We start from the raw sequence: 27,550 nt of genomic DNA, 5'->3' as shown, positions 1-27,550 counted from the left end.
TCCAAATTGCAAATGTAATATCAACTTTTTATATAGGTGGTTCCAGCAATTTACAATGCCTAGCCACAGCCAACGTTTGTCCAATTAAAAAGTCCAGTTTTCTGTATTTTTAGCACATTTTCTTTTTTCCTCCTTTTCCTTCCATTTTAAAAATATAGAAATTTTATCCACTCTGCTGAGATGCTGCCACTTTAAAGATAGTTCTGAGTCATTCTTTTTCTGAATCTTCTTTTTCTCGGGTTGCACTTTAAATATAAAGGATTCTTCTCACCCAGTTCCAAACACTGTTCACTGGCTCCGCTCCAGCACTTTTCTTAGGTTGAAGCTGTCTCCAATTTGGCTGCCTCTTCCTGGCGTGGCCCAGAGGGCAAAGAAAGCCCTGGGTAGTGCGTTCTCCCCTGGAACCTCACAGGACACCCCTCTTTTGCTTCACCGCCCCTCCAAGGCATTTTTTTGCTTCTTCCAGAGCCCACAAGCCAGAAGAAGCCAGTGCAATGGAGAGCTTCATTCCCTTGTGACTGGTATCACCACAACCTCACTTCCGGTTCCGTATTCCGGTTTATATGTTGGAGGTTCCTAAAAGAATGCTGGCAAACTCTGTATTTTAAAGAACATTTGAAGAAGGGGTGCAGAATGGCCCTTCTCTGCCTGAGGCTGTAGAGACCCGGCACCAATCAAAACACTTTTTGTGAAGCAACTGATCAACACTGACAGGGTAAGCCACTAGTACATGAAAATAAGACCAAACTCCTCTCCTCCTTCGAGTACTGATGATGTTACCTAGTTTGGTAATGAAACATCTGCAAGAAAACTATCAAGCTCAGAGAGCACCAAGGGCTCCCACAGTTCAACCCTGAGCTACAAATATTCTATCGAATTCTATTCTATCTTTTTTATTAGAGAGATTCAGAGCAGAGGTGGTATTCAGCAGTTTCTGACCAGTTCTGGAGAACCGGTAGCGGAAATTTTGAGTAGTTCGGAGAACTGGCAAATACCACCTCTGACTGGAGATTTTACAGTATCCTTCCCCCACCGAGCCACGCCCACAGAACTGGTAGTTAAAAAATGTGAATCCTACCACTGATTTCAGAGCCTACCTTATATGAGATGGCTCCCAGTGGATTTCATTCTAAATTTTGGTATGATTCCTGTAAATAAGGAATGTAGAATTATAACGGCTGAGTCTTTGATTCTTCATACATGGAAAAAAAATACAAAGCTAACGGATAAACAAATAAAAAACTGATTTGAAAAAAGAAAAGGCTCAGAAAAAAAGAGTGAAAGTGTAAGAAAGAGGAAAAGAAGGAAAACCGAAAAAGAATGACTTCCAACTTTCTTTGGTACAGATATAAATAAATAAATAAATCAAACTCTTACTCTCAATTTAACATTTGTCTACATTATTTCCATAATCCCATATCTAATTATCAAGGCCCCAGGTCAACTTTTAATTTCAGTTTCTCACAAAAAGTCCAATAATGGTTCATATTACTTTAATCACTATTTGTTAAGGAAACCACAACTGATTTATTTAATTGCACTAAACTGTAAGAGTTTCTCTCTCCGGTTTCTCAGCTGGCTTTTAACTCTTAAGCGAGGGGCCATTACCTTGCAGCCTTACTCCCGAGTTGCCCGTGCTGCTGCAGCTGCTCTTTCCTTCGAGCAGCCCTGCGTGCATGCGGACTGGGCACAGGCTCCTTGGGGGCCTCTTCATCACTGCTGCCAGCCTCCACAATCTCCGAAGGCAGCACTCTACTCCCTGATGGTCCTGGCCCCATCCCTGCATCACACGCAGGCCCCTCATCTGAGTCCTTGCTCTCTGAGACCTCAGCCGTCCGCACCTGCTACTGGCGAACCACAACAAATGCCTTGCTGAAGTCTAAATATATTTGTCAGGTTTCCAAGTGATGAAATTCATTTAAAAAAGAAATGAGCGAAGTCTATCTTCCAAAACAATTTTCTTTTATTTAGGTAAACATCAAATTGGCAAAGTCTATTGTAATTCCGGATCTGACACAAACCGGAATTACACCGCATAATATTGGAAATTAGAAACAGCCCCCAAAAGTCACATTCCCCAATAGGAATAAATCAACGTTGCCTGGTGTCATCAATCTCCACCTCCAGACAGAGACAGCTTCTGTTCCCACAGAAAAGAAAGTCACCTAGTCCTAGCCAAAACAATCCACACTATCTAACCACTCCTCCCACCTTAGGAATGTGGTGAGACCGGAAACCCTCCCCTCTCCTCCTCCCCCCCCCCCCCCTACCAGAAAAGAGAAAGAAAGAAAAGGAATAAATGATTAGAATATAGGGCTAAATAACATGGCTCCACATATATTTCGGGCTCGACAATATTATGTCCACAGTATTTTGCTGGTCTACTAATTTAGTCACTATGTTGAAAAATGAAATAAGATTGCTTGGTTTTAACAAACCCATGCTGATCTATAGTCATTACTTCACTTGTTCCTAGATATTGGCAGATCTGGTTTTTTATTATCTTTTCCAGTATCTTCCCAGGTACTGATGTTAGGCTGATTGGTCTGTAGTTTCCTGGGTCTGTTTTTTCCCCCTTTTTGAAGATGGAAACCACATGATCTTTTCCAGTTCTCTAGTAGTTCCCCGGTGCTCCAGGATTTTTGAAAGATGTGGTAAAGTGGTTCTGAGATGATAATTGCCAGCTCCTTTAGAACTCTGGGGTATAATCTGTCACATCCCAGTATTCATCAAGACCAGACAGATGTTCCCTTACTATTTTTTGCTTATTTTAACCTTTCTTTCTAGTCTGTCTTACAGTGATGTTTTTGGCAGTTTGGGCTATAGTTTCTTTTTGCATGAAGACCAATGCAAAGAATGAGTTAAAACCTTCCAACTTCTCAGGAAAAAAAGATCTCGTGAAGTTAGAAGGTCTGATTGAACTTTATTTTTACTGGTCTTCTTTTGTTGCCCTGCACGCCGGAGAACGGAGCTGGAAAGCAGGTTAGTGAGGGAATTGTGGTTGCTGCAGGAATTTGCAGGAGGTTGTCCAGGCCAAAAACAGGGCTATTTCCAGGCCGGTCCCTCAGGCCAGATCTAAGTACCCCGTGGGCCTTGAATTTGACACTCCTGCCCTATAGTGTCGTTTTGAGGGTAGAAGTTGAAGCAGTTTATGTCCAGGATGTGAGTGGTCTGTAGATATTTCCACAGCCGCTTTTTTGGCTTTTTGTGTGTGCAGTATACAGGTTCTCAATGGAAGGCAATATGTAGTATTAATGCTAAAAACAGTGAGCAAAAAAAAATACTATCAGTCCTGTTATTTGATAGCAAAACAAACAAGTCTAGAAACCTGAAGAAATACTGAAATATGGTCACTTTATTTCATAGGTTAAAATTATTCTGCTTACAACAGAGCCAGCACACCACACCTCATATATATATAAAATTTATATTTAATATAAAAAATTATATTAAATATATTAGCTCTTTAAAAAACCGTATTAGTGGTCCTCGGGATTTAAAAGTATGAATTTGGTGGGCCCCTGGGATTGAAAGGGTTGGCGACCCCTGTTTTAAACTATATTCATATATATTCCTAAATGCTCCCATTCAAATCCAGGAAGAAACACTGCCAAAGAACCAGCTTTGGCAGCCAAATTAGCAGATCTTCGGTACGAGAAAGAAAATTCCCTATTGTTCAGCAGCCATCTTGGGGGACGAGCCCCAAGTCACTTCCGAACCTAACTCAAGTGATGGGAAGTTAAATCTCCCAAATATAAACTTGGGAGTATTCCGCTAACCCCCAGTAATAAGTTCCAGCAACTCCAGAGAGGGATGCTACTATGCAGTAGCATCACTTGTCTCAATTTACTGACCTCACACTTAGTAGTAGAGCCTCATGCTCAGTTATTTGTGGATTTTTGCATATGGTCCTCCTGCCCGAAACCTCTGGCATAACAATGACTGCAGTACTTCTGATGCCAAACTGAGAACTCAGATTGGCATATTTTATAACTTCATTTATCCAGGGCTCAGGTGAATATCCTCACCAGCTTCCTCTTCCATGATTAAATCATGATAAAGCTTTACTGTAAGTAAGCCTGGCATTAAATACTACATATAGGGCCTCTGAAGATGTGGTAACCTGGCTTGCCAGGAACCAAAGTAGGAAATACTTAGAAAATCAGGTCTGCTTCCTCACATGTAGTTTGTTCCTATTGCCTATGATACCTCCCTCTAATCTTTACTATTGGGAAGATTTTTTTTTAAAAAAACTATTACTCCTAAGCTTTGTTTCCCATTGGAACAAAAGTTCCTACTATCTATCTATCCCTATCTATATATCTATCCTACTACTATCCCATATAACACATCTCCTTCATAACTATATCTTAGGGTGTTGTACTTGCCAAGCACTTGGCTGCTACTCAAACAACTGCAACTGTGTCAACAGTTCAATATAATAAAATAAAATCAATATAAGATTATAATATATTGATAAATGTAATAAGGTAGCAGTTTCAACAACAAAATTAAGAAAGAAGAATTGGGGAAAAACTATTCAACTTATAATCACTTCAGAAATACCATATGCTACATTATAATCAGATTTATTTAATAATTTTAATAATTTGTATTAGAGAAAACTATTTCAAATTATCATAACATCTATGCCAAAAAATAAGATTGCTTCATCATCTAATTAATAAAATATAATATTTTTTTCAGGACAGATATGTTATGAACCAAAAGCCAATTTTTAATATCTGGAACAATATCACTTTTTAACTTTATCAGTATTATTTTTTTTAGCTACCCTCATGCACAATGCCACCTCACAGATACATTCCAAATGTTTGGTATATAATTCAGTATCACATTAGCATCTTTAACATTTAAAGATTTTCCCATAAATCTATTTATATAAATACTATTCCAGAACAGTGTCAAAAAAAATCTCCAAAGCATATCATATAAGTCAGTGAACCCTGAGATTTTTTTACATCTCCAACAGAGGAAATCTCAATTTTTTTGATGAATTGGCTTTTACCACAAATCTGTTGATACAGTTTTAATGACTCTAAGGACTTGCAGCCATCTTAGAACATTATCAGACACTCTTAATTCTTCAGTACACGTTTGATATATTCCAGCAGTGTCTTCTTAAAAATATTCTTAGGCTTTTGATCTAAAGTGGTTGTGAGTTTAATTTCTGTGATGGATTCCATCAAATGGGCAAGTATCCCAGGTGCCTTTGGAGCAACAAGCATCTGGTGCATAATTGAAGTGTTTTTCCAGAATTTAAATTTACTTTTGTTTGATATGACCCTCAAGAAAGGAATCATTTATTTCTTAAATAGTTTCTTCTTTTCCTGTTGGTAAATTATCTTCTGTTCTTTTAACAGATTAGTTGGAGTCCCGATGGCCATCACCTTCTTTCTGCTTCTGGGGACAAAACAGCTAAGATCTGGGATGTTGGTGCCCAGAGCGTGGTGACTACATTTAAAATGGGATCAGATGTTCTGGATCAGCAATTGGGCTGTTTGTGGCAAAAAGATCATTTATTGACATTATCTCTTTCTGGCTATATCAACTATCTGGATAAGAACAATCCTAATAAGCCTCTTTGCATCATAAAGGTTTGTAGAATAATTAAGGCAATGAATTCTGGTTTTCAACCTCTGGTTAGCAATAATAATCATGACTGAAAAATAATTCAACCAAAGGCTGGTTTGAATCACAGTGATTATATTATTCTGTTGGCTATTATTGAGTTAGTTTAAGCACAGTGGTTTTAATAAAAGTAAATCAACTCTACATTTTAGGTGGATATTGTTTATACCATTATGGGAAATGCAATTTAAAAAAATTGTATTGGAGCATGTTGATATCTCTAGGGCAGGTGTCTTAAAGAACCATTTGGACCAGTTTCCAACAGAAAAGAAAACACCGGGAGTCACAAAATCCTTTTAACATCTAAAAAGAAGAAAACACTGCATATATCATTTTTTACCTTTATGCTATGTATAAAAAAAGTTTCTGTATTCTCTCTCTTTCTCTTTCTCTTTCTCTTTCTCTCTCTCTCTCTCTCTCTCTCTCTCTCTCTCTCTGTCTTTGTCTCTCTTTGTCTCTGTCTATGTCTCTTTCTGTGTGTCTCTTTGCCTCTTTTTCTGTCTTTCTGTCTCTTTCTCTCTGTCTCTGTCTCTCTCTGTGTGTCTGTCTCTCTGTCTGTCTGTCTGTCTGTCTCTCTCTCTGTCTTTTTTTCCCTCTCTTTCTCTGATTCTGATTCTCTGGCACCTCATCTCTAGCTGAGTCTCGCTGCCCAACAAACTGAAGCAGGAAATAGCGGGCAGCTGCTTCCGGCCCTTGTTGGTGCTGGATGTGCCTTGGTTGCTCGGGGAGATGCATAACCTGCTCTCTGCCCCAAGGCACTGGCCCGACCCACAACACAGCCAAAGCTGCTATTGTTGCCAAGGGTGAGTGGGGCAGGGTCGCATTGCAGCTCTGTGTTGTAATGGAGTCCACTCCCCCTTTGTGAAGCATGGTAAATTTCACTGTGAAGTGCGCCCAGCACCAACAAGGGCCAGAAGAAGCATCTGTGAGATCCAGCAAGAGATGAGATGCTGGAGAATCAGCCTGGCTGCTTCTCTCCACCACCGTGCTTCCCGGACGTGGCTTAGAACTCCATCTACTCTAGAGCAGATGACTCAAATGTGTTTTACTGTAGGTTTGAGAGAAAACTACTGCCACCCATCTCCACAGTCCCCATGTCAGACACACCAACAACACCCAAGCCTCCTACAACCTGCCCCATCGCATTGGGCCCACCACCTGGTGATTAGAGATAATGAGGTGCAAGGACTATTTCACAGACAAATTGTCTATTTCACAAAAAAAAAGCAAGGAAAAGCACCAGGCCCAGACAACATAACTCCTTCTTGCTTAAAAGCTTGTGCTGACCAACTGGCCCCCATCTTCACCCGCATCTTTAATAAATCACTAGAGATGTGCTATGTTCCTTCTTGCTTCAAATGCTCTACTATCATCCCAGTGCTGAAGAGAGCTTTCATCAAGGAACTGAATGACTTCAGACCAGTTGCTCTAACATCTGTAGTTATGAAGACCTTTGAAAGGCTAGTGCTGGCCCACCTGAAAACCATCATGGATCTGCTGTTAGATTCCTTGCAGCTTGCCTCGCAAGAAAATAGATCAACAGATGATGCTGTTAATATGATTCTACACTACATCCTACAACATCTTGAATCTCCAGAGACCTATGCAAGGGTCCTCTTTGTAGGCTTCAGCTCAGCATTCAATACTATCATTCCAGATATTCTTCTAATTAAACTAAATCAGCTAGCTGTACCTGAACACACTTGTAAATGGATCATAAGCTTCCTAACAGACAGGAAGCAGCAGGTGAAGCTAGACAAAATCACATTATATACCTGTACGATTAGCACAGGAGCCCCCTAGGGCTGTGTGCTCTCTCCACTTCTCTTTATATACCAATGACTGCATCTCAAAAGATCCCTCTGTTAAAGTACTGAAGTTTGCAGTTGATACAACAGTGATTGGTCTCATTCGAGACAATGATGAATCTGCATACAGATGGGAGGTTGAACTAGTGATGCAACCAGAACAATCTTGAACTAAATACACTCAAAACCGTACAAATGGTGGTAGATTTTAGGAGAAACCCTCCCATACTACCACCTCTTACAATACTAGACAACACAGTATCAACAGTAGAGACCTTCAAGTTTCTAGGTTGCATCATATCTCAAGACTTAAAATGGACACCAAACATCAAAAATGTCATCAAAAAAGCACAACAAAGAATGTTCTTTCTGCGCTAACTCAGAAAGCTCAAACCGCCCAAGGAGCTGCTGATACAGTTCTATTGAGTCTGTCATCTGCACCTCAAATTCTCTGGTTTGGCTCTGCAACTAAACAAGACAGACACAGACTTCAATGGATAATTAGAACTGCAGAGAAAACAATTGCTACCAACCTGCCTGCCATTGAGAACCTGTTTACTGCATGAGTCAAAAAGAAGGAAAATATCTACAGACCCCTCACATCCTGGACATAAATTGTTTCAACTTCTACCCTCAAAACGACGCTTATAGGGCACTGCACACCAGAACAACTAGAAATAAGGACAGTTTTTTCCTGAATGCCATCACTGCTAAACAACTAATTCCCACAACACTGTCAAATTATTTACTAAGACTATTACTGTATTCTTCTCATCCTTCCTAGTACCTATCGCTTCCCACTTTGACTATAACCATGTTGCTTATATCTTTACAATTTATATTGTTTTATTTGTTTCCTAGTATGATTTGATTGCTTATTAGTAATCTATGACTATCACTAAGTGTTGTATCTTATGATTCTTGATGAATATATTTTATTTTTTTCTTCATGTACACTGAGAGCATATCCACCAAAGACAAATTCCTTGTGTGTCAATCACACTTGGCCAATAAAGAATTCTCCTTCTCTTCTCTTTTCTTTTTTTCTTTTCTTTTTTTTCTTTTCTTTTCTTTCCCTTTTCCCTTTCCTTTCCTCTAGCTTCATCCAAAAGAGCAAATCATCCCTCGTCTAGTTTTTCTGTGCTCCATATGAATTATACTAAACTGAATATTCTGGCTGCTTCTGCTTAAGTTGCAAGCTTCTCTGAGGAAAATATATAATCTTGGATCACAGTGTTATTTGCTCCAGAATAGGAATACAGAATGGAATAGGAATATAGAATGGAATGGGATGGGATGGAATATGGAATGGGATGGTTTTATTTGGCCAACAAGGAATGTCTGTGGTACAGAAGCTCTCAGTATACAGACAAAACAACAGGATCATAATGAGGAGAGGAGGTGTGGCTATTGTTATCAGAGAATCTCTGGTAGCTTCCAGAGGCACTGTTCAAGAAGCGCCTGGCTGTGAGACCCTGTTTCTTAGATTGGGTTCAAGGGATCAGGTGGGATTGCTGCTGCTGTACCAGCCTCCCTTCTGCATGGCAGCTTCCCTACCTGGGCTCCTGGACCTCGCCACAGGGCTGGCGGTGGAATTCCCCAGACTTATAGTTCTGGCGGATTTCAACCTGCCTTCTCTTGGGGCAGGGGTGGAGGTAGCTTGAGATTTCATGGAAACCATGACTTTCATGGGCCTGTCCCAGATTATCCAGAACCCAACTAGTGATAGTGGTCACAATCCTGATTTGGTGTCCTTGTCGGAGCAGTGTCTATGTGACCTGGAATTGGTGGGCCTGTCCTTGGGGTCCCCTTGTCATGGTGGCAATGAGTTTCTCAAAAGCTGCACCACCATCCCGCAGGGAGGCAGGACCTAATAGATTGGTCCACCCCTGTCGACTAATGAACCCAGATAGGTTCCAGAAGGAGCTGGGGATCTATTATGTAATCCAGCCGAGCTATTAGTCACTGTTTGGAATAGGAAATTCCAAACAATGACTAAGAGCTTGGCTGGACTGCATAATAGTGGCTGAGGCTCGGGATAGGATTGCACCCTTGCGACATCTCCTCACCCATAGACCTCTCTGAATCCCATAGTATACAGAGGAACTGAGAGGGATGAAACGCATGAAGAGAGGTCTAGAGTGCCACTGGTGGAAGACAGGAGATGAACTCGATCGAACACTGGTAAGAGCTGCTACAGCCTACCTTGTGGCGATTCGTGCGGTGAAGTGTAAATACTTCTCTACACTAACTGCATCTGCAGATAATCGCCCAGCAACCCTCTTTAAGGTGAGCCGTCTCCTCCTGGGGAAGGAGGAAATTGAGGTCCACCTGAAGGGGTGCACTGAGGAATTTGCGGATTTTCTGGAAGAGAAAATCGCTTGACTTGGTTCTGAGGTAGATGCCGGCATGGTTGCTGGTCTGGTGGAAGCTCCTGAGGAAGGTTCTTGCCCTGTTATCAGGGAACGGTTTGACCCTGTTGATCCTGAGGAAGTGGACAGGATCCTAGGGAGTATGTGCACAAGCACCTGTGTTTTAGACCCATGTCCCTCCTGGCTTGTGAAAGCTTCCCAGGAGGTGACAGGTGGGTGGACTCTGGTGGTGATTAATGCTTCTCTACAGGAGGGGACAGTACTCCAGCACTTTAAGGAGGCTGTCGTCCACCCTCTTCTTAAAAAGCCATTGCCGGATTCCACCCGGTTGGATAATTTCCGACCTGTCTCCAATCTTCCCTTTTTAAGGGAAGGTTGTTGAGAAGCTGGTCGTGCAGCAGCTCCAGAGGTTTCTGGGTGAAACTGATTATCTTGACCCCTACTAGTCAGGATTCAGGCCTGGATTTGGGACAAAAATGGCATTGGTCACACTTTTGGATGATCTCTGGCGGGAGCAGGATGGGGGTAGTGCATCCATTCTTGCCCTCTCAGCGGCTTTTGATACCATTGACCATGGGATTCTCCTGGGATGGCTTTGGGGGATGGGAGTGGGAGGCCTTGTGCTGTCCTGGTTCACTTCCTTCCTCTGTGGCCGCTCTCAGTCAGTGTTGATAGGAGGGGAGAGATCCAGCCCTCGTCCACTGTTTTACAGGGTTCCACAGGGCTCAATACTCTCCCCGCTCCTGTTGAAGCTGCTGGGTGAGATCATCCATCACCATGGACTGAGCTCAGCTGTATGTTTCGGCCCATGGTGAGTTAAGTGTTGCTGTGTCCTCCCTCTCGCATTGCCTGGAGGCTGTTAGGGACTGGATGGGGAGAACGGGTTGAAACTAAACCCTTGTAAAACCAAGTGGCCCTGGGTTTGAGGTTCGTTGGCTCAGGGAGAATTGCCATCTTTGGTCTCAGATGGGGTGGCACTACCCCAAACAGACACTGTGCGTAATCTAGTGGTTTCCTGGACTCACGACTCCTGCTTAAAGAGCACGTGGCGGTCGTGGCCAGGAGGGCCTTGGCGCAACTGCGGGTTGTGCACCAGTTATGCCTTTCCTGGACCAGTGGTCCCTACTCACAGTCACTCATGCCCTAGTCACTTTCCATATCCAGTTCAATATCCCAATATACTTTTGATAACAGTTATACTTCGCTGAGAAAAACAAACTGAATCCAAGTTGTATCATTTTTTACAATCCTTTTACGTTTACTATATTATTTTCTTTAAACTGTTTTGCAGAACCAATCCCTTAATTATATACTCTTTTTAAAATTCTATTCAATATTATCTGTATTAACATGAATGTTTTAATATTATTAACACTGAATATAATGCACCACCAAAAGAGAGGTGCAAGAAAAAAAAGAAAAAGAAATTTAACCACAATATTTTTAAATGTAATAATCCAACCTAAACAGTTTATTTTAAACAAAATTATTTTTTGAAACTCCAATCCGGTTGCTGTATCTTACTGTAGTGCTGAAAACTGTAGTCTTAAAAGAGTTAATTTTAACTTTCCACTTTCAAAATGTCTGGCTCTTACAATTGTGCACAGTCACAGTCACTCTCCTGTCCTTATTTCTTTCCTCTGCTTCTTTGTTTCGTCTGCTGCAACAATGTTATTCTTTTGAAAGCTTGAGGAATTTCAACCACACTCCATTTAACCACTTTCACCTCCTCCAACAGAACACAGTTAATCTCTTACTTTTTCTTCTCTTTTGTTCTTTCTTCACAGTTGCTGGCACCCCCTTTCTTCCTCTCCCTGTTCTGCTCTCCTCGTTATTTCACTGTCCGTGTGCCACCTTGAGTTTTCACTTTTACTGTCACTTTCTGGGCTCTCTGTCTCTTAGCACTATCACAAAACCAAACTCTTTCGCTCTCACTGCTTTTGACATACCGTTCTCTTTGCTTCCCTTTCTCTCTTGTGGGACGTCAGATCTCTGGGTCTGCCATTAAAGTCCAACTCTCCAGCTCTGGCTCCGAGGGCTCCTCTGCATTGTTGGGGATTGCACCTTCCCGCTACGGCTCTGAAGGTTCCCCTCTTCTTCGCCGACCCCTCCCAGGGCCAGTTTTTGCCTCAGACGGCCACCGGATCATTGGATTTCGGCAACAGGAGGCAGAATGCTGTCACCCCATGCTGTTTGATCCGATGTCACCACCAGAAGCTCAAGGGAATGTCTCTTGCCGGTTACATCTACCCAACCCATTAGAGCGGGGAGGCAGGGAATGTTGAGGGTTCCATCCCTGAGGGAAATACACCTGGTGGAACCCAGAAGAAGGCCCTTCTCCATGGTGGCTCCCTCTCTCTGGAATATCATTCCCCCAGAGATTAGAATGGCCCCCAATCTAGCACTCTTCCCAAAGGCCCTGAAGACCTGGTTTTGCTAGCAGGCCTGGGGAACCCAGAGCGGGATGGAGCCCATCAAATGACTAGTGTGATCAGCTGTCATCATGGTGGGGGTGGGAATTGGGGCAGGGGATTTTTAATTTTTTTTTAAAAAAAATCCAGATTTTGTTCTATTGTACTTTATTCATTTATTTGATTCTTTTGGTATTTTTTATTGATTTTATTTTTTTGTTTTAAATATGGTTTTACATTATATAAGCCTCCTCGAATCATCATGGGCAAATAGGCGGCAATATAAATTAAATAAACGAATAATACCAATAAAAGGGGGGAGTAAAGAAGATAATAAGAGGGACTTCCGGTTGCTCTTCCATTGTGGTCTGAGCGGAATCCGAGATTGTGCACGGTTTCACTCCGAGCTCAATTGTTGGAGGATCCCAATTGGGACCGGAACCACCCTCTAGAGGTGGTGAAGAAAGGGGGAATTGCTTGGAGGGTCGAGGGGAGCCGCATTTCCCCTCCCTGACAAGATAACCCCCCTCTGAAGACAGGTTGCAGCGGTAGTCAAAAATGGCCGTCACAAAGACGGGAAGCAGTCCGGGAAACTAGGACTGTGCTGGAGCGGTGAAGTAGCGAGCAGAGTGTAAACCAGGCGAAATATGGACATTAAGGTACCTCGGAATTAAGAAACAAAGAACTATTTTGGATGACAGTATAGAAGCGGCAATCAGAGAGAGAGAGGGAAGTAAATTGGAACTTATAAATCTGGCTTTGAATATTACTAATTTGGAGGTGAAAATTTAGAGGAAAATTATTTAAGCACAAAAGGCTTGGAAATTAAATTGGATAACTATTGGACTTTTGGCACTAAATAGGCATAAGTAAATGCTGGAATTGAATGTGTTTGGGGGAAAGCTAATAATTGAAATTAGCAGAATTAATAAAAGTTTTATAACTAAAAAAAAGGGAAAAGATGAAAGAAAGGGTGGAACATGGAAATAGTGTTGAGAGCGCCACCTGATGATACAGAAAAAATTTCAGTGACTCTTTGAAAAGTGTTTGGTGTTTTTAAAATTGGAACTTGGAATTTAAAAGAAAATAAGAGGAACTCCATCATAATAAAATAAAAACCCTGAAAAGTGAAATACCAGAATATTTGAAAAAATTGCTTTGGAACCACCCGGTGACCTTGGGAAAAAGTTGGAAAAGAACCTGGAAACAAAGACTTATGGACATTGATTGTTGAAATTAGATAGAAAAGATGCTGGTTGAAATAACCTACTGGACATTTGGATTGGATATAATTATTAAGGAAGATGAAAAAAAGAAACAGCATACACAATGGGGGAATTATTTGCAGAAATGAGACTGGATCTACAAGATATGAAGGAAATGATGAAAGTAAGCTTGGAAATGTGCAGCAATATATTACAAAAACTAGAAATGGTGATTTAGATTGAAGAAGAACAAAGAGAACCAGAGGGGAAGAAATTAAATAAAGAGGAAACCAGTCTTGGAGATCAAGTGGAACAACAATCATTTAAGCAGGAGGAAAAAAGATTTAAAGTTAAAAATTTGTGGTTTGATGTGATAATGAAAGGGGGAATGGTTTGGCAAACTAAATAAAGGAAAGGGAAAAAGCAGAAGAGGGAACTACAGAAGAAAGATCGAGAGAGGGAGGGGGATAAAATAAATGATTGAAATGAGAAATGGAGGGAAATAATAATGGGGAAAAAAGGGAAGTAAGAGAAAGGACCAGAAAATAAAGAGAAACAGGAAGCAAACAAGAATGAAAAGAAATTACATAGTTAGGAGACAATGGGTAAAAAAGGATAGGGAAGGAGATTCTGTAAGGTAATATGTTGTGATATATAAGAATAAGTATTTAAAAAAGATAAGATTGGAACTGATTCTTTCTAAGGATTATCGTTATATTAGATATGGAATTTAATGAAATAGATATGGAAGTGAGAATTTATAAGAATATTAATTGATAATTAGTGATGTATAAAATTATGAGAAACAGAATGGAAAGATTAATATCAGTTTCTATAATTTTGACTAGATTAATATTGTTGCAATATATAGATGATTTATAAGGTGATTGAGAAAAGAATACCATGCGGAATCTGACATAAAATATATGTATATCTGATATCTAGTAGATAGGAAAATATTGTTATTAACGTAGAATGAAGGTGGTAAGGTCGAATTGACAACTAAAGGGGACTATTTCTAGAAATTAATAGAACAAGGATTGATAAAATTTCAAATGTGACAGATAAAAGTAATACGTGTAATGAATATAGAAATGAAATAAGAATCTTAGATAATATTGTAAAGTAAGATATGAGAATATCCCAAGAAAAATGAAATAAGTTAAAATAAGAATTGAAATTGGATAAAATAAGTTTAATGAATTTAATATTAATAAGTAATAATGTGATATGAAATTGAATAAGAAAGATGAATATGTAACTATGGTCATGTTTGTATTGAAATGTAAAAACCTGGAACCCACACTGCTTGCCAAAAGAGTTCTTTTTTTAAATTAAAAATAAAAGAAGGAATTGAATAATGAAATTATCATGTATATTTAAATAATATGGTGATTGGCATTAGAAGAATGTATTGGAATATTACATAATTAAATAATGAAAGGTTATAATTTACAAATATGTGTATTAACATTAGAGATATGATTAATGTTATTATTTTTGTTTGCACCAAAATGTATGGTGCTTAGGTGCCACACTGTTTATGTATCAATGTGTATATGTAGAATAAAATAAAAAACTTGCCAAAAAGGAAGATAATAAGATAAGTGATAATCCTACAGGTATACTTCATGGGTAAATATCTATAAACACAAGACAGCATTATGGGGATTATGTGTTCAGCAGATTGAATGAAGGCATGAAGGAAAAAAAGGTTGCTGTGTCTGCTTGTTTTGGCATGCAATTCCCTATAGCATTGCCAAGGAAAGGAGTTGAAACAGTTTATATTCAGGATGTGACAGGTCTGTAGATATCATAATCCTGCCAACCTTGACAGTGTTTTGCTCTTAAATGTCTGAAAGGGGATTTTTCATAAGAAGTGTAGGCTGTTGAGAGAATCCTGTGAACCTTTTAATGTTTGAGAAGGTTACAATGGCAAAAAAGTATTTGGTATATATTAATATATAGTTACCTTACTTTTTCAGTTGTCACTTTCAAGTGAAAGAAAGTTGGGCAGACAGTTTTTCTGATAAAAACTTATCTTTGGCTATCACTAAAGTATCTGAAGTTTGGTAGTTTTGTTGGGAATCTGGGAGCTATTCCTGCTCCATTCAATCTAAACCTCTAGTTTTTGATGTGAAGAAGTTTAAGTAAATTGTTTTGTTTTTTAAAAAATATAAATGTGGCTTTTGTAGTAATTATATCTACTTCCTTGCAGGGTCACAGTAAATCAATACAGTGTCTTACAGTGCATAAAAATGGAGGGAAATCCTATATATACTCTGGAAGCCACGATGGACATATTAATATCCTTTAAATGATTAACAGTTTTTGTGCTAATCTGAGCTGGCTAAATAGCTATTTTTTCATTATTATTTTTCTGTCATCTCTGCTGCCACTGAAATATTATTAACAAACAGGATATACTAGAGCTGTTCATGCTTATTTCAATTGCTGAATAAAAATCTTAAAGTTGTCTAATCCTTTTTTGAGATTGCCACATTCAGTATAATTTGAAATTATTCTATTTGAGTTGAATAAAAGTTAGCATAGAATCTCCTCCATGCAGCATTTCTAGCTTCTCTAATTTCAAGTGACTTTCTCTTCCAAGATCCAAATATATTTTCATCAACACCATAACAACCATCATATTTTCTATGTATTTCTTTGTAAGTTTATTTTATTTTATTTGTTTGTTTGTCAAACATGTACAAGATAACAAGTAATTTTTTTTCTCAATTTTTTTTTTTTTTTTTTTTTTTTTTTTTTTCTCCTTTTTTTTTTTTTTTTTTTTTTTTTTTTTTTTTTTTTTTTTTTTTTTTTTTTTTTTTTTTTTTTTTTTTTTTTTTTTTTTTTTTTTTTTTTTTTTTTTTTTTTTTTTTTTTTTTTTTTTTTTTTTTTTTTTTTTTTTTTTTTTTTATTTTTTTTTTTTTTTTTTTTTTTTTTTTTTTTTTTTTTTTTTTTTTTTTTTTTTTTTTTTTTTTTTTAGGAAATGGAGGGCAGCAGCCATTGCTGTCAGCAAAGACTGAGCTGAAAAACATATTGAAGAGGTTGGCCTTAACAGCTTCATCGTTACAGTCCTCCCTGTTAGGCCCTTTTAGGGGTGGGATAGATTTCAAGGCTTTTAAGTTTGGCATTTACGAAATTATAGAACGCTCAAGTGGATTTCGAGTTTAACAACTCTTCCTCCTGTTTGCAATGGTAATTGGTGCCTTTATCTGGCGGCATAAGGCTTTGTAGCAGTTCTTAAAGTTAGCTACGTAGCCAGTTTTGTTTTTTTGCCAAAGATATTTTTTGAGGGGATTGTAACTTTCTTATTGTTATGGGTAATTTTTTTTTGGGGGGGGGGGAGGGTTAATGACTCTATTGACTTCAAGAAAAAAAGTTATAATGGTCTTCTGCAGTATTACAACCTGTGAACAAATGGTGCCAATCAAGAGATGCGAGGTCGGTAGCTATGAGATCATAGTTGGCTTTTTAAAAATTATAATTTGGAGTCACATCATTATAAGACCCTCTTTGCAAGGATAAAGTAATTTGAATTAATGAAAGGCTTATAGTCCTTACCAAAAAAATGCCTGACTTGACACGCTACATTAGGGTTTACAGTGCTGATATCAGCATTGATTTCTTAAAACTTTGGGAGAATAATCATCATTTAGTTTAGGTGTTCATTGTTGATTATCTAAATGTATGTGGCAGAACTTTTGATATAGCTTGTTACATGGATTAGGTTTTAGATTTTCTTTTCCTCATCCTGAAGAGAATTTCCTTAAATTTTTTTTGCACATTATTGGGATTCTGAAACAGGAGAAAATGATGGATTTGGTGGAAAAGGACACACCAACTTAGTTTCCCGAATGGCTGTGGATGACTTTGAGCAGTTGGTCAGCTGTAGTATGGATGATACTGTGCGTTATACCAGTCTTAACAAAAAGGAATACAGGTATTTATATTTCATCATAATTTTTCCATCATCCTATTAAAATATTTATTTCAGTTTTTAGGCAACTTAGTACAATATATGAAAATCTGTATCTGATAAGCCGTTTTCACAAGCAACAATAGCACTTTTTGCCATATTGTGATTAATGTTTCAGTAGTATCCTTGTTACCATGTTATTGTCATGTACAACACAATGAGCAATCGTATTTATCCAAATTTAAGTACATTTTAGTAGTTGAAATGAAATAACGTTGAAGAAGACATTTCTAAGAGTAAAAGAATAGAAAGTAACTCTTACATCAGCAGTGTTAAACTCAAGGCCCATGGGCCAGATGTGGACCGGAGGACGCTTAGATCTGACCCACAGAGCTGGCCTGGAAATAGCAAAGGACCAGACTACAGTGCCTCTGCTAGTGGCCTCTCCCCCGTGACCCACTTTTGGCCTGGACGGCTTCCCAACAGTACTCTAAAACGGGTCATGGGGGCCTCCAGAGACCCTCCCTCCAGCATCCGTGAGCCTCCCCAGGCCTGTTACAGTCTGAAATGGAGCCTCCGAGGATTGCATCTGGCCCTCCAAGGCTCTCTTTGGGCTTTCGCAGGCCTGCCCCTGGCCTGTTACAGATCAAAATGGAGCCTCCGTGGGCCTCCCCATGTCTGTTACAGGCTGAAATGAAGCCTTTGGAGGCTTCCCCCAGCCTGTTACAGGCCAAGATGGAGCCTCTGGAGGCCTTCCCTGGCCTGTTAAAGGCCAAGATGGAGGCTCCGAAGGTCTGTTACAGGCCGAAATGGAGCCTCCGTGGGCCGGATTCAGCTCTCCCCATCTCATTTCCCATGGCTTTACTGTACTTACTTTTGAAGAGCTTCTTCATAATCTTTTATTTACTTTTTATTAATTTGGGTTCAGTTTCTTGTGGTTCTTCTAAAATAAGTACCTGGTCATCTGCAAATGCCTGTAGTTTATATTTTCCTTTTTTTATTTCCATACTTTTTATTTCTATATCTTGTCTAATATTTTTTTTCTTTGTTGATTTTATTCATAAACATTTTTTGAATATAGCATTTTGTCTGGATATATTATTTATTTAAAAACCCATAGCTATTACTGTAAATAATATTGTCCATTTACTAATAATAATACTAATATAATAACCCCTAAATTAACAGTTCCAGTAATACTACAGTACAATTCCCATATAATATAGTTCCCATTCTTTGTATTTAATTCATTCATATTTTTAATATTTATAGTAATTATACTTATATATCTTCCCTATTTTTAATAAGAACATTCATCGTTTTTCTTCCTCTAACTTCTATCCCTTGTTTTAAGCCACTCATAAAATCTGTTCCATATCAAATAGTATTCTGAATCTTCTTTTTCTTTTATTTTTAAAGTCAATCTGTCCATTTCAGCACATTCTAGGATCTTTCTAATTACCTCCTCATCTGGTGGAATATTTACATTTTTCCAAAATTTTGCATAGCTTGCTGCTGTCAGTATATGTAAAACTAAATATGCAATTCTTTTTCATAACCCTCTGGGATTATGAAAAAATTGTGTTCTATAAAGATATTTTAAGGAAAGATGGTGAATTAAAAACTAGACAACAATTACTAAGTCAGGGGGTAGATTTAGACTGATGGCCATATCTACAGATACAAACAAAATATGAGAAGGATGTTAAAACATAGGGTCTAAATAATGAACCAACAGCACTAGATAAGATACTAATGGGGACAGATGAAAAACTGATTAAAAAGCATATAATTATCTATTGATGTATAAAATGGAGGAGGAGCAAGTCAAGGAAACTATGATTGTTTGGGAATTTTTTTTGGTTATAATATAGAATTGGAAAAGTGGCAAAAACTATGGGATAAGAACTATAAATTGACAATGGTGTTGGCATATAAAGAAGTTTTATATAAAATGTTTTATAGGTGGCACTTACCATCAGCAAGATTGGCAAAAATGTTCAGTAATTTGTCTGCAAAATGTTGGAAATGCAATCATAATCTAGGGACTTATGTGGTGGACTTGCACCAAAGCAAAACAATATTGGGAGAAAATAAAGAGTTGACTGGAAAAAATAATCAAACGGAAGATAGATCGAGCAGTGCGTTGCTTACATAGTGCCCTTGAAAATATCTGTGTACCGTACTCTTGTCGTAACATAGGAAAGCATGCCAACCTATGTGCAGATCATGTCCCTCTAGCAATAATAACCTTCTATATTTCAAATTTACCCAATCTTTTATCCATATCAAAGCTGACACCTGATAATAGAGTTCCCAGTCTGGAAATCCAAAAACCCCATTGCTTTTAGCTTTTTTGCAACATTTTTAATTTTATTCTGGCTTTTTTCCCTTGCCATATGTATTTCAGAGTATTCATTTTCTTTTGCTATATTAGACTTTCTATTGACTTGATGGACTGGCTGCTGCTGCTGATGGTGCAGATGTAGTGTGTCCCCCCATTTTAGTTAAATTTAAAGTACTTGTTATTTTAAGCTGTATTAGTAAATTTAAAAAGGATAAACAGCAATGATTCACACTAATACAAAAATAATCCAAAATCCCCAGCCAACTCTTCTAAAATATTACCAAGAGAAATTCACCAAACGGTCCTTCCACTCCCTCAGTTGTCAGCCAGCTTCGCAGTTCTTTACTATTATAATTCACAAAGTCTGTCTATAAATTAGTCCAGAAAGTTTCTTTGAGAACAGCTGTTATTTCTTCTTTTTTTAGCACATAATATTTGCAATCCACAAGGGCCCATCAAATCATCAATGTTTCATAAACCACAGTGTCTTGCAGATCAAAAAGCCATCCACTTAGTCTCAGGATAAATCCATGCTATTTCCCAACTTCAAACTGCTCAGCATATTTATAATCCACAGGTTCAGAGAGCTACAATGTTCAAAAAGTTTCAATGTTTTCACTGTTTCCAAATATCCAGTGTAAACAATTTGCAGATGTTGTAACAAACACAATCTTATCAGCAATAGACAGTTAAGGTCCTTTCACTTTCCCGTCGTCCCCATCAATAGGTGTCGCCTTTCCTCTTATTTCTCTACTTCTGCTTCTGAGTTTCTGAAATGTCCTTTTTTTTAAGTTTCAAAAGTCAAAGTTTCGTTCTAAATACATTCTAGCATTTTTAACTCAATTGGAGTTGCTATAGCAACCAGTCCAGTTTTCCTAAAGCTTTAAAATATATAAAATTCATTTCTTTCAAAAAGTTATCTTCTACCTTTTCCAGATCTGTCAGCAGCTCACAGCAGCTGTCGCCGCTATTCTTGAGGAGTGGGAGAAAAGTCCACCTCCTCCTCTCTTGAGTCCTACTTTCAATAAAAGAGTGTTAAAGGGGCAAATTCCTCAACAGAAGTAGGAAAAAAATCTTATCCAGATCAGCCACACTGTTGTCAGATCATTTCTTCATTGCTTCTTTAGTCAGGCTGTCATAGCCTTGGTCTGGCCATAGTGGTTGTCTTTTTCTCCCACCAGTTTGAGAAGTTTCTCCAGATCAAACAAGGAGATTGCGGTCTCCTTGTGATCGACAGAATGTCCCTTCTGTCTTTGTCACCCCTCAATGGTGACTTTGGGCCCATAGGACCTCCTGGCAGGCAGAATTTGGCAGGATTTCATGGAACCCCATGAATCCATACCATTTTGCCATGTCGTCAGCTCCGCCTCCGCAACTTAGTTATATCTTGTCTAGTTTGACTGTATGAACTCTGAGGAAGTGGTGCCTTGGTTCTACCAAGTAATCTCGATCCCTGCCCTTCCTGGTTGATGAAAGGTAAAAGGGCCTGGTTTAGGATGCTGGTAAATCCTTGAATTAGGGTTGTGCTACTATCCTCCTTAAAGGAGACAGTGATTTGATAACTATTACAGGATATGTGGTGGGCAGTTATTAAGCAAACAAATCTTTCTTTTGGGGAAAAGGTTGAGAAAATGATGGGGCTGCAGCAGAAGAGAACCATGGAGAAAACTAGTTATCTGGATCTATTTTAGTCAGGTTTCAAGTCAAGACACAGTGTAAAGGGGACAATGACCCTGTGTTGTGGTTCGCCGGTAGCAGGTGCGGACAGCTGAGGTCTCGGAGAGTGAGGACTCAGATGAGGGGCCTGTGTGTGATGCAGGGATGGGGCCAGGACTGTCAGAGAGTGGAGTGCTACCTTCAGAGCTTATGGAGGATGGCAGCAGTGATACAGAGTACCCCGAGGAGCCTGTCAGCCTTCAAGATTTTCTCCCTTTGCTTTGTATCTTTTGGCTGTCATAAGTAATGGGGGGAGGAGGAGGGATATGGTTATGGGAAGCGAGCTGGAGGTTTTACAAAACAGAACTATATAAGCTGGGGGGAAGAGTCTTGCTTAGGCTTCTATGCTATGCACAGCCGCAGCTCTTTATCAAAATATGTCAAGGTCAACGGACAGAGGCCTCATCGCCACCTGGAGATGCCCACATGATACTATACACAACTTTTTATTGGATGAGCCAACTGAACTACTGTGGGTGGGACCGTTGCCATCACTTTGTATATGTGGGGTGCTGCAGGTGGAGGGCTTGATGATCTTCCAATTCTTATTCAACACTCGCATACGATCACTAGAGGAGAATATCCATCAATGTAGGATACCAAATACTATATCTCAGTCCTGACCTGCAGAGTGATTTGAGGTGGTTTGAGTCTGGATAGGGGAAAACCAGTGGATGTTCAATCCCAGCAAGGCAGACTGGCTCTGGGTTTTATATGCTATTGCATCTGAGAAAGATTCCATATTTAGTTTTGGCTTTGGTCATATTTTTCTCATGCCAAACTGGCTTGTAATGTTGGTGTTCTCCAGGATCCATAGCTCTAGGATCCACAACTAGAAGGTGGCAATTATGTCCCGGGAAGTTATTGCCACATCTCCATCTCCTTTACCACTTGCATCCTTGTTTGGAGTGGGAGGCTTTACTCATAGCCATTCATGCATCTTGATTGAGCTATTGTAGTATATTCTACATGAGACTGTTCTTGAAAAGTAAAAAACTCCAATTGTGGGGTTCTTTGTTGTGCTGTGTAGCACTTCTGGAGAAAAAAACGGATTAACCATTTGAATTCCAGGTGCTAGTTGTCACCTTGAAACCCATGTACAGTTCCATGTATCTGCATGTCCTCCTTCTCCCAGTGGTATCTGCCTGGGTGAGAAGGCCCATCTACTTGCTCAAGAGGCCACAGAAACATGGCCTTTTCTATTGCTGCCCCCCCACCCGTTTGGAAAAGCACACCTCAGACATTTGAAGTCTCTTTTCATTTGACATTTAGAAAATCTATAAAATGAAACAACCCTGGGAATTTGAATGAGATGTCTGTCCACTACCAATGGAAAGAATTCTGATTACAGAGGGATAGATCACAACCCTTTTTATGGTCTTCAGGTTTAGTTTAAAAGCTCTGATTGGTGGATTGTATTTAGCTTGTTTTAATCCAGACAATAGTTAACAGAACAAGTACTGGTCAGTCAGTAGTGCTTGGAGTGGGCAGTGAACTTGTAAAATATATTCAGCTATTATAATGTCTGCAGACCGGTGCCATTGTTGTTCTGGCTGCTTTTGTAAGCAGCTTGAATGCTTCACGGTATGCACCTACTTGTGTTTCTTCAGTTGGGAAAATTTGTTCTTTTTTTAAGCAACCAAGATGTTATCAAAATGGATGTTCAACCAAAATGTGTAGCAGTTGGACCTGGAGGATATGCAGTGGTCATATGCATTGGAGAGGTGAGTAAATTCGGAAAAACAAATCATAGTACATTCTTTTATTCAATTATTTTAATCCTGTTGCTTTGGGAAAGTGGCTTTGTGCTTTTAGTATGTTTTATAAATCCAACTGCTGTGGGCAGTTGACGTTTCATTGTATTGTGTAAACTGTAAAAACAATTCAGTAACTAAGCTAATGTTGTTAGGTGCTGTTAGATGCTGTTAGACTGTAGCAATGGGGATTTTGGGGGTTCCTCCCCACAAATTAATTACAGATTAGGGAAAGAGGTATGAATATGCAATGAGCATGTGAAGGAAAAGGGTTGTGGCAATTGATTTGAACTCACAGAAGGGAAAAATCCTGTTGCAGAAATCCCTGGTTGGAACATTGCACTCTAGGCAAAAGAGCAAGAGCCAGTTTGGTCTAGCAGTTAAGGCAGGAGTCCTCAACCTCCAGGCCTAGCTCACCACCGAGCCTTGATCCCTTTGGAATGAGCTGCAGAAGTGGTGGATAAGCACACATGCACACATCCCCATTTGCGCGAGCAGCAGGCAAGCATGGGCAGGTGTGCTCCATTTGTGTGAGTGATATGCGCACTTCACGCCGTTTGCATTAAACCATCCCTCTCCCTCCCTGGCCGGTCCGCAAAGCCGGAAAGGTTGGGGAACTTTGGGTTAAACCACCAGGCTAGTAATCCGGGAGACAATGAGTTCTAGTTACAGGACACAAGTATGAAAGCTTGTTGAGTGACGTTGAGCCAGTCCCTCTCTTGGACCATGAGATCAGGCCTGACAACTGGTCAGTCAATTCCTGTTGCAACTAATGGATTAGCACTCAATTGATTGGAAATAATGTGGACCCTGCATTTGCAAGGGGGAAATGTTAGAAAGAAAAAAGTATAGACAAAAGTTCATGCATACTTTTCTTCGATTATAGATTATTTTGATGAAAGATAAGAAGAAGTGTCTTGCAATTGATAACCCTGGTTTTGAACCAGAAGCAGTGGCAGTTCATCCTGCAGGTGGAACAGCAGCAGTTGGAGGAACAGTAAGAATATTTTCATGAAATCATATAATTCTCAAGCTTTTGACATACATACAGAAATGCAGTAAAATCTTTTTCTTTTCTTTTTTTGTAACAGAATTTTCTTAAAATCTTCTAATTTTTAATTTCGGGGGTCCTTGAATATGCTCCTTTTATTATACAATTATAACTGAACTTCATAAGCTTCGTTACATTATTTTCTGGCCAGAGTGTCATATTTCCGCCTCTCTCTTCAGATTTGAAAGCAGCCACCATTTCCTTTGGTGCATGCTTAAACTTATTATGTTTGTATCTCCAGGATGGGAAAGTGCATTTATATGCAATTCATGGAGCTTCTCTAAAAAGTGAAGAGAAGGTCCTGGAAGCCAAAGGACCAGTAACTGACCTGGCATATTCTCCTGATGGAGCTTTCCTAGCTGTGACAGATGCAAACAAAGTAGTCACAGTGTTCAGCGTTGCTGATGATTATGCGGTAAGAACTATGTTAATCATCTCCAATTGAGTTTTTAGTTTCAGGTCTTAAATAGAAAGCATAATAATAGTTCTGCCACATGTCTCTATTCTAATCAGTTTGCAGTGGCATCTGATAGGTTTATGGTCGATCCTCGTAAGCAGATTTATTAGTAATATAAAGGCTGCTGGCCTATAGTTTTGGTAATTAAGATGTACTTTGGAAGAACTATGTTGCCTAATGAAAGTATTGATGGGTTGAAATGATCAAAGTTTATTGTTGGAACCTGTTCCTCCATTTTTTAAAAAAAGTATGCATAACCATTTAAATGTAGTTATCAAATGTAATCTTGCATTGTTTACTCACCTATATTGATTTTGCTTGTACCTTTGGTGTAATTAGAGGATGAAAGTACATAAATGGTTGAATAATTATTAGAATAATAAATAATTAATCATCACTAGTAAATTGCAAAAGGCAGCTTTACTCAGCAGAACAGCTTACATTCTGCAATATACCTTTAATACCATCAAATATCCACATATGCTTATCCCACATCCTTGGAAAGGACTCTATAGGTAGACAAAAATGCCAAAGTATGAACATCTGGCTGATTTTGTGACAAACTACAATAATAAAAATAATTAATTTAATTTGGGGATTAAAATATTGTATTTTTTTCTCAAAAGGAACATAATGTATTCTATGGCCATCATGCAAAAATAGTTTGTGTTGCCTGGTCCCCTGATAATGAGCACTTTGCTACTGGTGGCATGGACATGTTGGTGAATGTGTGGACTCTAAATGACCCAGAAACCCGAGTCAAAATACCAGGTGATTCAGGCTTTTTTTTTCTTTGAAAGAATTAATGCTGAAATTGATTGAAAAAGATAGTGTGACATCTGTATTACTTATCTAGGCTGCATTCTGTTTGATAGACAAAATTGAAGTTTTCAAGAAAAACTTTAGAATTTGAAAATAAAATTTTCCACAGTTAGTTGGAAATTCTAAAATCAGTTGTTTCTACAAGACTTAATTAAAGGAGAGCGCCTAGTCCATGCATTTTTATCTCCCCTGTTTCTCCTCCCATAAGAATTGTAGAATTTGAGAGACCAAGGAGACAATTCATTCATTCAATTTCTGTAGCCGTTTCTCAGCATAGAAATCCATAATAGATTCCATATAGTTTCAGCTTTGAAATGTCCAAGGAAGGAGTTCCTACCATTTTTATGAGCCATTGGTCCCTCTATTAAACAGCAGTTCCTGTAAACAATTTTTCCCCTTTTTTTGATTTGGAAGCTGCTTTCTGGCAAATTAAATTCCTGCTCTTTTCATGAGACTTAGTATTTAAGGAAAGCCTGCAAACTGTTTAATGTTAAAAGAGAAGAACCGTAAGAGCCTCAGAAAAGGAATTAATATCCAACTTTTTGTAGCAGAGAAGTGCAAGGTAAGCAAACAATATTAGCCAAGAAAGCAATTATAGGGCTTAGCAGACTAAAAGTCACATTAGTGCTAAGCTTTTTTTCAGAATGTATCTAAACAATTGGACAAGATTGTAACTTACTCACATTTCTTTTTCATCTTCTCTTTGCTAGATGCACACAGGTTACATCACATTAGCGGTTTAGCATGGCTGGATGAACATACCTTGGTAACAACATCACATGATGCCTCAGTCAAAGAGTGGTCTATTTCCTACAAGTAAAATGCCTTCAGTCAGAATAACTTCATCAGGAGAGACTACTAGAATGACATAAAGCATTTCTTTTTCTGAAAATTTAGCAAATGTATAATGGGATTCTATAGCATATTCTACTATCTTTGCAGACAGTGTTTATATCTGTAATTACATAACTGTTGAAAAGCTTTAGTCAGTAACAGTTTGCACATGAAAAGCACTTAAATTATATTTGGAGTTTAAAAAATCTTTTGTGTGCTGAACATTCCAGAGATTGCAACTTTAGCTGGGTGATAGAACTGATTGGGTTCCTTATTTTTAATACTATATCTAAAACACATATCATCTGATCTTGTACAGCATGAGAAGACTCTCATTTTTTTCTACTTGCAGAACATTTCTGTACTCATAAGAATGCTTGTTGTGATCCACAAAAATGAATTGTGATGTGCAGCTACTGTATATGGGCTTGTCTGTAATCCCCCAAACTGTGGTATCAGATTTCCTGCAAAAGAAAGCAGTGGGGTACACCCATAATAAAGTTTTTGGTATTTCCTGTGCAGATTTGTAGTTATTTTTAAGATAAAGGCTTTTTTTTTTCAGATTGACACTTGTTACTGTTTTGCACAAATGAGAATATTTGATCATGATTTGTTTGGAAAAGGAATGCTTCTAGATCAGCTTTAAATATACATTTTTCATGTGGAGAAAGATGTTGATGTAACAAAACTTGGATTTATCATAAAAAAATTCATTGTTAATTATTAAAATAAACCAAATCATTATTTTGTTTTGAACTTTTCTTTGCAAAGATCAATCTAAACCCAGTGAAATAGAATAATTTTAGGAAATTCATGTTCTAAATACAGATCTGTATAGCTTTAGAACATAGCTGAAGGGTCAAGGAGTCCAATCTGCTGCCAAATAACTACCCGTACCCCTTCAGTATCTCCAATGAAAAAGAACTTGGTTCCATGTTTCAATTATTCTGACCATGAGGATTTTTTCCCTAAGATTTAATAAGCATCTGTCTTTCGGTGCCTTAAGTCCACAATTGCTTGTCCTGAATTGTGAAAGGAGAGGAAACAGGTTTTGATTTTCTATATGACCTCTTTTTCTTAAAAGTCGGAACTCCTCACCTAACAAATGTTGGGCGCTTCTGCACGAAATCTGTCAAGGCTGTATGTTGTAGCAGAGTTAGCATCTGAAAGCAACAAGGTGATTTCAAATTGTCCTGTAT

At 38.6% G+C, this 27,550-nt stretch overlaps 2 protein-coding genes and 1 pseudogene across 2 annotated transcripts in view; 2 read left to right on the top strand and 1 right to left on the bottom strand.

Moving 5' to 3' along the window:
* Positions 1-26,872, top strand: part of WDR1 (WD repeat domain 1) — a 47,065-nt gene extending 20,193 nt beyond the window's left edge. The window contains exons 8-15 of the mRNA XM_087963687.1: positions 5,385-5,618; positions 15,667-15,756; positions 17,240-17,394; positions 23,070-23,157; positions 24,074-24,184; positions 24,480-24,653; positions 25,322-25,466; positions 26,228-26,872. Of these exons, the coding sequence (XP_087819813.1) occupies positions 5,385-5,618; positions 15,667-15,756; positions 17,240-17,394; positions 23,070-23,157; positions 24,074-24,184; positions 24,480-24,653; positions 25,322-25,466; positions 26,228-26,337 (1,107 nt within the window). The 3' untranslated portion in view covers positions 26,338-26,872. The remainder of the gene's footprint in view (positions 1-5,384; positions 5,619-15,666; positions 15,757-17,239; positions 17,395-23,069; positions 23,158-24,073; positions 24,185-24,479; positions 24,654-25,321; positions 25,467-26,227) is intronic.
* CC2D2A (coiled-coil and C2 domain containing 2A) overlaps positions 1-27,550 on the bottom strand; it is a 1,114,036-nt gene that overhangs the window by 838,989 nt on the left and 247,497 nt on the right. The window lies entirely within an intron of this gene.
* Positions 9,013-10,351, top strand: LOC148130768 (uncharacterized; annotated as a pseudogene).

Source organism: Notechis scutatus, chromosome 4 (genome assembly GCF_049901735.1).
Source record: "Notechis scutatus isolate UNSWTSFEM ecotype Mainland chromosome 4, rNotScu1.2, whole genome shotgun sequence".
NCBI classification, from domain to species: Eukaryota; Metazoa; Chordata; class Lepidosauria; order Squamata; family Elapidae; genus Notechis; species Notechis scutatus.
The sequence above is the reverse complement of the archived record's forward strand: the minus strand, read 5'-3'. Positions and strand labels throughout refer to the sequence as shown.